General features: G+C 42.9%; 1 protein-coding gene across 3 annotated transcripts in view; it reads left to right on the top strand.

Annotated features, from left to right (window-relative positions):
• The window catches only part of TTC1 (tetratricopeptide repeat domain 1), a 50,512-nt gene extending 37,911 nt beyond the window's left edge, over window positions 1-12,601 (top strand). For all 3 annotated transcript variants that reach the window (XM_057729889.1, XM_057729904.1, XM_057729897.1), the window contains exons 6-8: window positions 1,984-2,132; window positions 4,420-4,474; window positions 11,966-12,601. In XM_057729889.1, the coding sequence (XP_057585872.1) occupies window positions 1,984-2,132; window positions 4,420-4,474; window positions 11,966-12,099 (338 nt within the window). In that variant the 3' untranslated portion in view covers window positions 12,100-12,601. The remainder of the gene's footprint in view (window positions 1-1,983; window positions 2,133-4,419; window positions 4,475-11,965) is intronic.
• The last annotated feature ends 2,490 nt before the right edge of the window (window positions 12,602-15,091 follow it).

Below are 15,091 nucleotides of genomic sequence, written 5' to 3'. Positions count from 1 at the left end.
TAATTAATAAGCATGTCCTTTGGGCTCTAATTCAAAGATATTTCCTTAATCTGGCCTCTCCTTTCCATCTCCACTGTTAGCAGCTTAGTCAGCATCCTCTCGCATCTGGACCATTGCAGTGACCTCCCAGCTGCCTCACTGCTTCCCCTCATCCCATCCACCTACAGCCAAAGTGATCCTTTAAAACTGTAGATCAGATTATGTCTTAATTTGCTTGAAACTATTCCAGTGGCTTCTTATCACACTTAAGAGAACATCCAAGCTCCTTTCTCTGGCCAGCAAGGCCCCCATGACCTGCTGGTTGCGTATCTTCAACCTCTTCTCTTCAGCAGCCCCTACCTAGTCACCAACATGCCAAAGCTATTCTTGCTTTAGAACCTTCTTGTTAGTCTTTTTTCCTATATGCTCTTCCTCAGCTTTTCACATGGCTGGTCTCCCTCATATAATCCTTTTTTATATTCTTTGACCACTCTCCAAAGTTACTTATTCCCCTTTTTACTTGGATTTACATCACCCTGCTTTATTTTTCACTATAGCACTGTAACTATCTGAAATTATTTGTATGTCGTCCTCTCTTGCCTCCTAGAATAACTTAAAGCTTCATGAGAACATGGACCTAGTCTGTTCTGTTTACCAGTATACTCCGGAGATGCACTACACTACGTACATGTATTAGGTACAAAATAAATAGTTACTGTGAAAGCATGAATGACTTTGTCATTTTTAAAAATGACTATATCATTTGAAAAGAATAAAAGTTCTAAAGCTATGATACTGCTTTCTAACAGAAAAAGAAACAACTCAAAAAAGAATAGAGAAATGTAGTATATTTGAACCAAAACTCGGGCACTGGATTATTAGAAGGGTAGTTGTTGGATAAAGGAAAGGATGTTATACACCAGTGACCTAAGGGTGTTAGAGCAGGAGTTTGAAGGAACAGTGAGGATTTAGATAAAAATGTAACCTCAGTAGTCAAGGCGTGACCTCAGTAGTTGAGGCCTAGAAAAAAAGAGAATGATAGCAGAGCCTGCCACCAAAGTTCTCCCTCAGGTTTTTTTTTTTTTTAATTAATTAATTAATTTATTTATTTTTATTGTCTGTGTTGTTGCATGCAGGCTTTCTCTAGTTGTGGCAAGTGGGGGCTGCTCTTCTGTTGTGGGACACGGGCTTCTCATTGAGGTGGCTTCTCTTGTTGCAGAGCACAAGTCTAGGCACATGGGCTTCAGTAGTTGCAGCATGTGGGCTCAGTAGTTGTGGCTCGAGGGTTCTAGAGTGTAGGCTCAGTAGTTGTGGTACACGGGCTTAGTGGGATCTTCCTGGGCCAGGGGTCAAACCGGTGTCCCCTGCATTGGCAGGCAGATTCTTAACCACTATGCTACCAGGGAAGTCCCTCACTCAGGTTTTTAATATATACCTTCAGATTCCCTCTTACTCTTTCACTGTGCCTTGAGCTCTGTGTTTTGGCCTGTTCTGAAGTAGCTGAAGGACAAGTGGGTGGAAACCAGGACTTGGGGTATAGACCAAGGTTTGGTAAACTACAGCCACAACCAAATCCAGCCTGCATGCCACCTGCTTTTGTACAGCCTGCAAGCTAAGAATGATTTTTACATTTTTAAATGGTTGGAAATAAAGTTAAAAGAGAAGTAATATTTCAGGACATGTGAAATTCAAATTGCGGTATCCATAAATAAAGGCTTATTGTGATACAACCACTCTTATTTGTTTATGCATGGTTTGTGCTTGCTTTCTTGCTACAGTAGCAGAGTTCAGTAGTTGTGACAGAAACAGTTCTGTCCCACAAAGCCTAAAATCTTTACTGTCTGCCCTTTTCAGAAGAAATCTGCCAACCCCAGGTATAACCTTTGACAAATAACTCTTCCATATGGGGACCCATGGAGAATGGTTAATAAAGAAACTTGATATAGCTAAGGATGTATAGGCCCCTTTTCCTCATGGTAACAATTATTTCCTTTCTTTTTACAGCAATTCAGTTAAACCCCAGCTATATCAGGGCAATATTGAGGAGAGCAGAGTTGTATGAGAAGACTGACAAGCTGGATGAAGCCCTGGAAGACTATAAATCCATATTAGAAAAAGATCCATCTGTACATCAAGCAAGAGAAGCTTGTATGGTAAACCCAATTTTTTTACAAAAATATTTTCTATTCCTTGTGTTGGTACTCGGTGAATCGTAAATAATCCTTTGAGACACAGCTACATGCCATTTCTATGCTTTTGAGAAGCTTATCAAAATATATGGGAGATAAAATTTTGAAGTGGTGGCCGCACTTCCACTGTACCGTGTAGCATTTAATCTTCATTTTAAAAGTGTTATCTGTGTAATCCTTTAACCTCTAGGGTTGACAAGAACTTTATTACATTGTTGGGCTGGGGATATCTTGTCTACTTGTGTAGGTGTATAGTTTAGTCAAAAGTGAGTCTTAATATTATAGATAATGAATTTCTGGTTTTCTTTTCATCCTTTTTGTTACTCAGTCACCAAGGTTTTATCCATTGTCGTATGCCCAGCACATTTCCAATTGAATATATCCTAACCTAACCTTCTTATCGCTCTTAAAATGACTCTAGTTCTTGTCCTTGGCACTAAAAATCCTTTTGCTTCTAAAATCATAATATTTTTATGTCAGTTGTAAGTTAACTAAATGTTACTGATTTTCCTCCCTTTAAAAATAACTCCAGATTTGTGCTCTTACCTTGGCACCACTCTTTGATTATCTCTAACGCACAGAGCAACATAATACTCTGAAGGATGTGTTGCAGAATTGGATGTGTGTATCTTACTGCCCCCAAGTAATGGGTGTTCAAATAAGTTTGACAAACGCTTTAACTAAACAGGTTTCTTTGCTGCCAGACTTTTCAGAGGGCCATTAGGAGGGAGAGGTCCGTCCTGAACCCAGTTTGCAGCAGAGGTGGTAGGAGCAGGACAGCTGCAGGCGTCTTTATTTAAGCCAGACTTTTCGGTTTTGTTTTTTTAATTGAGGCCACTTGCCAACATTTAAAGATGGAAAGATTTTACTAGATAAAGATCTAAGTTGGGCTCCTCTTGAAAATTGGAAGATGCGGACATGCTGGCTGCTTCTTGAACTCCCACACACTGGCGTTCAGCTGGAGCTCTCAATTCCATGCTGAGCTTGCCCGTGCTATTGCCTTACACCCGGTCCATGACTTATTTACATTTCCTGTCTGGCTCCTGAGGGTATCTGAGTCCCTGCTATACCGGTTTCCATTTAGTTCATGGGACTGTTATTCCACCAGGCAGACCTGAGATGTGTTGACTCACCTCCCAGCACTAATAGTCTAGGTGGTTTGAGCTTTGTTTTTGCTTTGTTTTTATACCCACTTGAGGTGAATTCCTTCAGTGACAACAGATCTTTTATTTACATAGAAATGGAATAATGGGAGAAAGGCTCGTTTGGGTAATTAAAATACGTAAGCAATTTGAAAGCAGTTTTAATCCTTTATCTGACTTTTAACATATCGCTGAATGGTGTTAGGATTAACTTAAATTTGACATGAGGAAAGGGAATAGAGTTCTTAAAATCTTGGTTAATTTCTTAGTAGCCTCTATCCTTGTCAGATTAGTTTTAAGGCTTCTGTGAAAGAGAGCCTTTTATTAAAGCTGGTTGTTATATGCATAAAGAATTTGTTTTGTCTTGAATTATTACAACTGAGTTATTATTGGAATCCCAGAGTATTTGGGGGCAATTACAGAGCTAAAAGTGGCCATAGTGGACTCTAATCTAGATCAGCTGGAAGTGATTTGGTTCCAGGGGACATTTGGCAACGTGGGGAGGCACTTTGTCATGACTGGGAGGGTGCTATTGGCATCTAGTGGATAGAGGCCATGGCTGCTCACAACATTCTGCATTGCACAGAGCAGCCCCCACAGCAAAGAATTATCCAGTCCAAAATATTCATAGTGCCAAGGTTGAAAAACCCTGAACTAGATGATCGTTTAGGAACATCCATTACTGATAGGATGCTTCCTCAACAAATTAGATTATATAAAGAAAGGACTTCAAGCTAAAAAATACAAATGAGCAAAAAAATTAATAATAGAAATATTACCCATAATCCCACCACTTATACCACTGTAAACATCTGGTGTGTATCCCTTCAGACATTTTGTGTGTGTGTGTGTGTGTATTTTTCACCAAATTTTTATTGAGGTCCTCCTTAGGCTGCTGTGCCAAGAACTGGGAATATAGCATTGAACCAAACAAAACTCCTGTCTCTGTAGCTCACCCACAGACAGATATTTGGTTTTTTCTATATTTAATAGGATCACGTATATGTACTTAACCTGATCTCACTTTCATCTGAGGTTTTTAATGTTTCTCAAATTCAGAATAAAGCCAAAAGATTTTCACAACCCATGTTTTGGTGCTTTTTCCTCAGAGATTACCTAAGCAAATTGAAGCACGTAACGAAAGACTAAAAGAAGAGATGTTAGGTAAGCCTGCTTCCTTTACCTTCTGTTGACCGTAAATAGCTAGGAAGCTGGGGATGGGGCCATCAGTACTGTTATTCACTGGAGGAGAAACAATAGTTAGAAGCGGCTTTGGGGCCCTTCGTTTGTTGTGGGCACCAGTACTGTGGGGCTAGTGAGTTCTTAGCCATTTTTGACTCTATAAGGAGCAGTGTGGTTTAGAGTGGGTATCAACTTTTCAAAAACTAAACTTCCATTTTGTGTTATTTTTTGGAAAATTTTCCTCCTTCAAGAATGCAAGCATAATTAACTCCCAACCTGGGCTGCCACCAACCTCTATTTCAGATCATGAATTTCATAAAAAGAGTTGAGTTTCTTCATTGAGTAAACAACTTCAGGTGTTAATTCATTAGGATGCAATCAGTACAAGCTAATGTTATGTCAAAACGAAGGGGATTTTTGTTTTGAAAATGGCAGTCAGAGTCCCTTTAGTATTTGAGAAGACGTGAGAGGGTAAGAATTAGCAGTAAATAGGAAGGGGGAAAAGACTGTGGGTGGAAGGTCAGGGAAATGGTTTCATTTGACCCATGATTTAGTTACTGCTTGTATTTGCCAAAACATTTATAGTTGGAATTAGAGAGCTCGTCTCATGAACAGTCTGCTTGACTAAGGGGAGTTAAGGTTCCTGGACAGAGAGCTGCCGAACATAGTCTGCTTATAACCTGTCTGGTAGTTCTCTGTTCAGGATCTCCTATGTGTTTTTCCTTATGAATATTTTCTAAATCTATTTTCGTGAATTGCAGTCACATGGGACTATAGGAAGATCATTTAAAATAAATTGAGCCTGGCCATTTATAGCCTTTATGTATCAGTATCCAGAGAAAGAGACAAATTTCCCCAAAGATCACTCTGATAGCAGAGTTGATTCAGAAGAAGCCATTAACCGAGTTGATCCAAAGCCCTCTGACCCATGCTAGGTAGACTCAGACTCCAAGGATAGGTGCTTCAGACTTGGGGAGATTTCTGGAGTCTCCCTTAGCTTTTCCAAAATTGGCTCTTTCCCTGATTTACATATTTAAATTTGACACCATGTTTGAGCATAAAAGTTATTTTGGAGGTACTTTTTCTTCAAAGAAGAGGGAAAAGAGCATTTCTCACCTGTTCACAGTGATGCTTTATTTTAGCCAAAAAAAAAAAAAAGGAAAAATTTTGCATTTAGCTGAGCTGGATTTCATGCTGAAAGAGATGACTTGGTGAATGACCATAGTGGATTTGGAAAAGACACTTAGGCACTGGTCTCTGCGTCTGTTTTGTTGTTGTTGTTGTTTGAACCAATATGGAACAATAAAGAGATAGGTATAAACTGAATCTTAAGTGCCATTGTCCGTTCCAGATGAAATAAAAACTCCCATCTGTCCTTGTCACTCTGAATTCTAATGAGCTGATGTTTCCTGTCTTGTGGCTTTGGCTTTTACTTATGTTGCTCCCTTCATAAACAACTTAAGTCACTTGGTAAATAATATGTAAGTTTGTTGTTGCACACGAGTAGTCTGAATGGCTGGACTCCTTTATTTTCTTAATGAATGTAAGGGTCATGAATAAAATGTTGCTTCTGGGTGCTGCCTACCGTAGGAGAGCCTTAAAGGGGGAAATCACTCTCCACGTGGAATTGCAGCCCCGCAAGAACTTTCTGGTGTTCTTCCTTCCTTGTTACAGATAAACTAGCTTTGATTCGTGTGCTTTGAGATTTTTGGAGGCTGGTCCCTCTAGAAGCACAGAGTAACATCAATTGCTTAGGAGTTCTGAGTCAGCTTTTTGCAGTGGACACGTGATTTTTAGTGCTAGTTTCTCTGGGAATGATGGCTTCTGCTGGAAGACTGGCAGTTAAAGATTTTTAAAACTGCTTAACACACACAAAAAAAACAAAAAACTGCTTAACACTGTCACTGGCATTTACAAAGTTATGTAATTATTTCACAAAATGAGGTTGTCTTTAAGTTTGTACAATAATCTTGACTTCCTTTTTGTTAGAAAGAAGAGCTATGTACCCCCCTTCTTGAGGAAAACAATTGTAATTGGAGTTATGAATGGGTAGAACATACTTGCTCTTCTCTTCTTAGCCTATCATTTATAAATGTCATTCTTAGAACAGGAGTAGAGACCCAGGGTGGCCATCAGTCATAGCACCACAGTCCTTGCCAGAGAGGACGATCATGCTGGCTTTAGATTTGAGGAAAGGGGTCAGTAACTGGAGTGTTTCCTTTTGTCCTTTTCTCTGGAAAGATAGCCTTGTGGCTGTTATAGCCAGGGAATATAAGACTTAAAAGGATTTAAGGGTATAGTCAGTGGTGTGATGAGGTGGGAAGATGTCCTGACAGAGCACCCCAAGAGGCTCAGAGCGTCTAGCTTCTGTTCCAACCATTCTGGGAGATCTGCTCTTCCTACCTCAACCGAGAGGCTGTCCTGACCTGGAAAACCTAGAGCTGTGACATGAGACTCATTGGTACCCCCGAAGGATCAAGAGACGTGGGCGAGGCATTGTGCCAGTAGCCCTGCCTTCCTTTCACTGGCACCCAGCTGCTCGGCACATCCAGGGGCCTTGTTCCTCATCCAGCCCATGTTTCCCACTTGTACCATCCCCTCCTTCCACCTTCTTGGAACAGGTTGCTGGCCTCCTGATTCCTGAAGTTACTCAGGTGTTCACTCCTGGCCACTAGCATCCTAATGAGCATGCTTTTGTGAACTGAATTAAGAACACCACCTTGTATGACCCATATTCAAAAGCTGGGTTTGGAGCTGGAAGTAAACTTGTTCGTTGTCGTTGCAAGGATGCGACATTCTTATTTGATTATTCCTGTGCATTTTGTGCTTCTCTGCAAGTGGTAGAGGGTCCTAGAATCAGCTCCCTCGCCGTATCACAAGAAAGCCTCAAAATTGTTACTGTCCCTTAAAACTGCTGAAGCCATACATGTGGGTATGGAAATCCAGGCTCTTTTTTTCCTCACGTTTCCCTTCCTGCTGCCCTGTCTAATACTCACTGCAGACTGTACACTTGCCATGCCATGTGCTCTAGGCACTGGAGAATCTCTCAGCCAGTTCCATATTGCTGTCACCTCCTCAGGAGGGAATGTCAGTTTTGGGTTTTCAGTGACCTGCTTTTTGCTTCATTTTCTAGCTGCTGATCCTGTAGCTTCTCCTCTCAGGAGACTCACTCCTGCTGCTTTGATTGTTCTTGGTAAGGCTTCCTTCAGCCTCCACTTTCACCCAAGAGCTAATACATAATCATTTGAATTGGGTGTGAATTTTATTTTCTCTATTCTGTGTTATCTGTTAATTTGCCTTTTGCTTAGAGGAAAGCAACAGTCAGCTGCTTAGCTTAGCTTCCCGCCCCATGAGAGGAAATGCAGTGTCAGGATTCACTGGTATGCAGTCGGGTTCTCCTAATAGGAGAACGTCCTAATGGATCTGTTCCACTGGGCCCAGACCTCAGTGATCTTAAGGAGGTGAAAACAGATGGCCTTCCTGGCTCTCCTGGTGGTTAACTGACTACTGCACAGTCAGTATCTCCAAAGAGAAATTACATACAATGAGTCAGTTGGGTTATTATAATACAATGTTGCTTGGAGACACAGAAATTACTATTTATCAGAACTGGATCCAGTGCGAAGCATTGATCTCTAGTCATAAATGTTCTTGTCTAAGCACAAGCAGTGTTGGACTCTTCTCTTTGCCATGGGATCTCGTCTGATAGATGAGAGCCTAACAGGGACACGTGGACACGTTCAGGCTGAGAGATGGTGCCAGATTTGCTACAAGTGGAAATAAGGGAACCTAATTGACTTCTGCCCAGTTACGGGGAGGGGTGGAGTTTGGCAGCCAGTGGAAAGTGTGGCGGATAGGCTAGTTTGGCAGATGGTCCTGTCTTGGGTCCAGCGAAGCTGCTCTAGTCTCTGAGCACCCAGCCTGACTGAACGGCAGCAGGGAGGTTCATGAGCATGTGATTGTGTGCAGAGCCGGCAGCGTGATCTCTGCTAAAGGTGCTTCTCTGCCACCGTCATAAACAGTAGAAGGTGAATTTTGCAGACACGAAAACTTGATGGTTCTACTGTACTGTTGTGCTGTTCACTTATGTTCCCATTGGCCCTGCACTGATTTCAGAGCTTTTTAAAATTGTAGTTGACTTACAGTATTGTGTTACTTTCAGGTGCATAGCATAGCAATTCAGTATTTTTGCAGATTATACACCATTTGAGGTTATTACAAGATAATGGGTATAATTCCTGGTTATCCTTGTTGCTTTTCTATTTTTTATATATATATATATATATATATATATATATATATATATATATATATATAGTTTGTATCTGATATTTCCCTACCCCTAATTTCAGAGCTTCTTTGCCCGACAGCGTAGACATCAGATGCTTGTTCATCTGATGAAGAGACGTGAATAAATGGCCTCTTTCCCAGTATGTTGCACTAACTTTCTGTCAGAACCACCTCCAGGTGCTCCTCTTGTGGTTTATTCTTCTCTTTGCCCCACAGCATTATCAGCCCTGGAAGCTGTTCTCAAACCATCAGTGGCCTTCACCGCGCCCTCCTGCCTCCCTTTCAGCCCTTTGGACGCACTGCCCACCCTTGCTTGCCTGTCTCTGTGCATTTGCCCCAACCATTTGTGCCTGCACTGCCCACTCCCTCTGTCTCAGATGGTTGCAGTCCTGCCTGTCCTTTGGTGGTGATTGAAATGCAGACTCTCACACACAAAGCTCTGCCAAGCTCTCCCTCCTCAAGCTGGAGGGGATCTTCTTCTTACTGACTCTCATAGCATTTTATATCTCAGCTACATATGAGCTCGGGCTTCTGTGTGTGTCTTATCTTCCATCAGATCTGTGCTTATTTTGATGTAAAGACCATGTCATGTATCTTTGCATCACCGCCACACTTATGTACTTAGTACATGTTAGTTGAATCAATTCATGTCAGTCAGGTAACTTCAGGTCTTCTCTAACTTGGAGACCGTTTCATCGTGCGTCTTTATTACGTGTCTGCTACCTGCCAGGGACTTCATGTATGTTGTCTGTTTAGCAAGCAGACTTCCCATCTTCTGTTCTACTGTTCTAGCGATCATAGTCAAGCTGTTGCGGAATGTTATAAAGGCAGAGATACGAGAATAAAAGGAAAAAGAATGTCATATGTGTTAGGTTGGGTCCTTGGAGAAACAGAAGGCAAGATTTGATTAGAAATACAAGAGATTTATTGGAGGAAACACCTGCAAGGGAAAGTGAGGCAGAAGGGCGGGAGCTGGACGTGAGTGGAAGCCCTGTCAGATCCCTGAGAGGAGGGGGGAGTTGGGTCGTAGAAGTCGTGCGCTGCAGGGTGGTGCCAGGGACGTTTCAGCAAAGCCACTGGGGAGCCAGTTACCTGTCCCAGTGGTCCCCGTTCTGTCGCTGCCCTACTGGGTCACTGACCCGTGACCTCTGCATGAAGGGAGCTGTGCTTCCTGCATCTGGAGAAGCACGTGTTCCTGGCTGCCACGCCGTGGAATCAGCCAAGCTAAGGTCCCAGGCTCCTTGTGGTGGGCAGGTCCTCCGGCCAGTTAGGCAAAGTGAGGGCCTGCGCAAGGCCCCCTGCTCCCTCTCCATCTGCAGTTTGAATACTTGTGCCCTTGCTTTGCCGCCATCTCCAGGGCACAGCGGCCTCCTCACCACCTTCAGTAACTGCTCCCCATCCTTCAGAGCCTCGTCTCTCCTGAAACACCTTCCTCACACCACTGCCCGGGCCCGAGAGCTCCTCTGAGCTCACCACAGTCTGGTGTCTGTCTGCCCACTAGGCTGAGAGCATCTCAGAAGCCAAGAATAACTTGTATTCTTTAGATCCCAGTGCCTGCTGTAGTAGAAACCAAGTAATATGTACCTTTGCGCTTCAGTTGTTGTTCTGGCAGTGGAGGTGGACTTGCAGTGATCCCTCCACCCAGGTGGTGGCCCCTGGCTTGGTGGACAGTCCAAAGTGGCCCTGGGACAGCCTCCTCTGGCGGCCCTTGAGGCTCCTCCTCACTTCACTCAGTCCGTGTCAGGAGAGCCAAGGATTGTGCCAGCAGTGACATTTTATTGGGCTACTTTAAATGTTTGTTTCCTCCCTGTCCTCTTCAGCCTCAAGACAGACAGACAGACAGCCAAAGTTCCGGCTAACTCACACTTTCGTGGGGAGGCCCTGTCTTTCCTTGGCCCATTGTGATCCCCTGTTCACACATCCATCTACCGTGGCTGTGCTCTGGGCCTCTCTGTGCCGCCACCTGTGCAGGGACAAGGCCTGTGCCGGTGATTCTCCTTAATCAGCAGCACTGAGCATATGTGTTCCAGGTTTAAGTTTGGGAAGCCTACCTAGAGAGTGGTCATTCTGGGTTTTGGGAACTTTCTGTGAGTATGGTGAGCTTCTGGGGGCTAAATCTTACACTGAATCTGTAAGTTCTTTCTAAGAGTTACCTGCAAGGGCCTTGACATTTAAAGGCCGTGCATCTCTAAGTTCTTTACCTGGGATTTATTTCAAAGTGGAAGACCTCAGAGGGACAAAGCTGCTAATAACAAGGGCAAGGTGGGAAGGAACCTGTATCTCTGATGATCAGGGGTTTCTTTCCCTTTTACCCTCATCCTCATATCCACTGGAAGTGGACCTGCAGGAAAAATTAGAACACTTTAGAAATGGTTGAAATATGTATTCATCCATCCTCACCAAGATTTTCCAAAACACTCCTAGTTTCAGATACTCCATTCTGTTGCCCCACAGATCCCTACGGATCTCTCCGATGTCCTGGAAACTCCAACTTTTGTACAAACTCTGTGGCCCTCTTGTATGGAGAATCAGCATGAAAATCCATGGTTATACTGTGTGTGTTCATTTTGACTATAGGACATGAACTCATCTGGTGATTAACAAGGAAAGCCTGAAACTCGGAGAGGGAGACAGGGCTATTGAGGTTGATGGCTCTGTACAAAAGAACAAGATCTCCTGTTGCCTGAGAAATGATGGGTTTGGTGCAGAAGCCGAGACTTTACTTGGAAAAGCAGGATGCTCTTGAGTTGGAACCCAGGTTCATTAGAAATCCGCTGAGTGGAATTAGATTCAGCAAGTTGCTCTGCTGTTTCATGGAGAGTAGACTCGGAGGGGCCTCAGTCCTCCCCTCCAGGCTTGACCTTCGGGCCCCAGGAGCAGCAGCCCATCGCTCATCCCAGAGCCTGTCCTCTGGGGGCTCTGGACAGTCTGGACAGGAAGTTTTGCTGTCCCAGCAGGGTTCCCTGTGCTCATCTACCCAAGCAGTGGCTCAGGGTGGACGGCACTGAAGTGACTGTTCTGCTGTGGGCACATTGGGGGCTGAGGGTTTCATAATTTTAAAAGCAGGAGTTTCTTTAACTGCAGGGAGATACTCTATTTTGTAATCAGATAGTGAGGCAGTTGGGGTCTTCCTGCTTCTGCTGATTCCCTGTATTTACTGGACTTGTTGCTTTTACATTGCAGGTAAACTAAAAGATCTTGGGAACTTGGTTCTCCGGCCTTTTGGACTCTCCACGGAGAATTTCCAGATCAAACAGGATTCCTCTACTGGCTCCTACTCCATCAATTTTGTTCAAAATCCAAATAATAACAGATAACAAAGATAACAATAACAGATAACAAAGATAAAGCTGGCTTGGAAATTGTATGCTGCTTGTGTTAGCAACGGGAAAGGTCTTGCCAATGTTTAACTTTTAAAAGCATCTTATCTCAAAGACAGGCTATCTAGTAGAGGCCAGTGCTCTCTTTTCCCCCTTGTTTTATGAGCAGGGTGAAACACACTTCCTGATGTAATGAGCCTAATTTGATTTCCATTTTAAGGTGGTGTCTGTGCAGCTCTTGCCCTGGTTCTGGCTGTCCTTTGTTTTGTTCAGGAGAAAGCCTGCTTGTCAAGGCTCACCTCCCCGAGCTTCACAAAAACAAACCCAACCAGTCTCCTTGGCCGATCAAACCTGCCGGTCGGAGACTACCCAGCAACAATAGATGGGGTCCCTACCTGCTGTCCCCTCGCCCTGATCGTGCACACTGCCCAGGCTGCCCTGCGTGGGCTCCAGCATCTCCTGATTTCCTCTGTGGTAATAAACGCTTTCTGTGACAGTCTGAGCTGGGTTGTGAATTTTGTCCCCATCACAGCAGCTAAAGCAGAGGACTTTCTGGCTTTAGGAGTGGTGTTGGTTTCGAGCTGTTACTGGATTCCACAGATCTGCCCAGAATCTTAGGTGCCACCCTGAAGATGATCTTGAAGAGTTGACCATCCTACCATGTATCAGAATTCACAAACTCCATCTCACAAGCTGTCTTGGGCCTCTCCAGGTTTGTGCAGATAATTACGAAATCAGTGTTTTTGACCAAGTATCAGTCTTGGAAACCTCAGCTTACAATAGCTTCTTTCAGGAATGGTGGTATTTAAATCCCAGAACAAAATCATATTCTTTTAAAAGACTCCATGAATACCCAGCAGTTTCAAAGGTAGATTTTTTTCCCCTAGTCATCGATGCTGGTGAAACACTTGATTGTTACAGTTTGAGTGTCAAAGGCAGTGACGTGCAGGTTTCATCTTAGAAATGAAGTACACATATCATTCTGTAAGTGACATACAGGAGGCATGCTCCCAGTGTTAAGAATTGTGCTGTTCTTTTGAACTGTTCCTCAAAGCCCCTTAGCGTGTGTTGGGAGGCAGTGGAATCATGTGCTGTGTCTACACTGTGTGATTTGCTAAGCCTGGCTCCCAGACTGAAATGAAATTCTTTATGCAGTTTACAAGGGGAAAGGGAGAAGAAGAAAGAATGTGGTTAATTTTGCTTTACTATGTTTATGATAAATCTGGCACCTAATTTTTCCCAAAAGGTGTGTGTGAGAAATCACACAAATTGTACAGAAACCTTGGCTGAAAGCCGTGTGATCCACCCGTCAGTGGTAAGTGCTTCCTGTGCAGCCAGTGCTCTGCTGGAGTGGCACTTCTCAGACCTCTGCATCTCAGGACCCTTCAATACAATTTAAAGAGTACTTTGCTTTATGTGGATTATATCTCTTGATATTTACCATATTAGAAATTAAAACAGAACTTTCTTAAATATTCCTTTAAAAATAACGAAATACGTTTTATGTTAATAAAAATATTTTAGAAAAATATCTATTAAAAAATCATAGTAAGAAGAGAGACATCATTTTACATTTTTGCAAATCTCTTTATAATGTGTGGTTTGATAGACGATAACAAGATTCTAACAACTGCTTCCATACTCATTTTGTCACGATATCCCATGCCACTATAGCCTGCAAAATTCTGTGTACCCACGACGTACTTGTGACAGAATGATGAACCACAGAATGAAAACAGTTTTGATTCCATGGACACCTGAAAGGGCCTCTGGAACCCCCGGGGGAGCCTTGGCCCACCTTGAAAACCACTTTATCAGATTGTGACTTTTGACCTCGCTTGCTGAGACTAAGCAAAGGTCAGGGCTGAGGGTCCTGAAGGACTATCTGAGTCTCCAAGGAATAGGAAATAAACCTGTTTGCCTAGAAACAGACTTTTTGAAGACAATACCATTGCTGCAGGTGGTGGTGGTTTTACTTCTTAGTCATCCTTCTTCCTCCTCCTTCCTCTCTTCCCCCCTCTCTCCTCCTCTTCCACTCTCTCACTGAAATCTTACAGGAGGTTAAACAAGGCCAACAGGTGCTTCTGGTGATTGGGCTAAGTAATGTATGTGGAATGGAAAGGAAGGGAATCTAAGTAGGTGTGGGTTTGCTTAAGCCAAGGAGTTTATCTACCACTGTTATTTTTCTGCTTCCAAAATCTGGAAGAAAAGACAGATTCAAACCTTTTGAAAATGTTTGTTCAAACCTATAGAAAAATCCTGAAAGGGTTGAAAAGTAGGAAGAGTATACATACAAGGGAGGAAGGTGGTCTATATTTGCCTCCTGTTGCTAAGATGTATGATTTAAATTCTGTGATGCCTTCCTCCCCCCCACCAAAAAAAAAAAAAGGTATACCAGAATTTACTTTTAAGGTAATCACACTGTGACATCATATGTATTCTTATGCCAGTGACATTGCAGTGGATCAAAATAATTTTGGATTTCCTTGAAGATTCAAACACATATTTTAAAATACTATGGTGTATTCCCTATCTGCCTCCATGAATAGACCATGAGCTTCTGGAAGGTAAGGGCCATGTTTATATCTTAATAGCACCAGCACCTACTGCTTTACTAGGAATTTAGTAAATTGGTGTAAAGGATGTTTCACAAGAAGTGGCCTCAATGTGAACAAGCATTCTGTCCAGACATCTCTAGATTCTGTGGCCTTTAGTTAGTACCTGTTTTTTGAAGCTTAAAAAGACATTTGTAAAGAGTCCCTTTAAGCCAGTCTATCCCATCTTGTGCAGCCACATAGAATGTCCTCAGATGGTGATCATTCAAGCTGGCCTGTAAACATATGCCTCCTGGTCTTTAAGTTTTCATTTTTGCATCTTGGATATTTACAAGGATTTGTCTTGAGACTTTCAGAAATCCCCAACATGTCCTCTAGTTTCAAGTTCCCCTCCTTCCCAAGTCACCTTGTGTTCTCCGTATATGTTTCCACAC

The sequence above is a fragment of the Hippopotamus amphibius genome, chromosome 1 (assembly GCF_030028045.1).
Source record: "Hippopotamus amphibius kiboko isolate mHipAmp2 chromosome 1, mHipAmp2.hap2, whole genome shotgun sequence".
Classification (NCBI taxonomy): domain Eukaryota; kingdom Metazoa; phylum Chordata; class Mammalia; order Artiodactyla; family Hippopotamidae; genus Hippopotamus; species Hippopotamus amphibius.
Note: the sequence above shows the minus strand (reverse complement) of the source record. Positions and strands in the feature narration are given on the sequence as shown.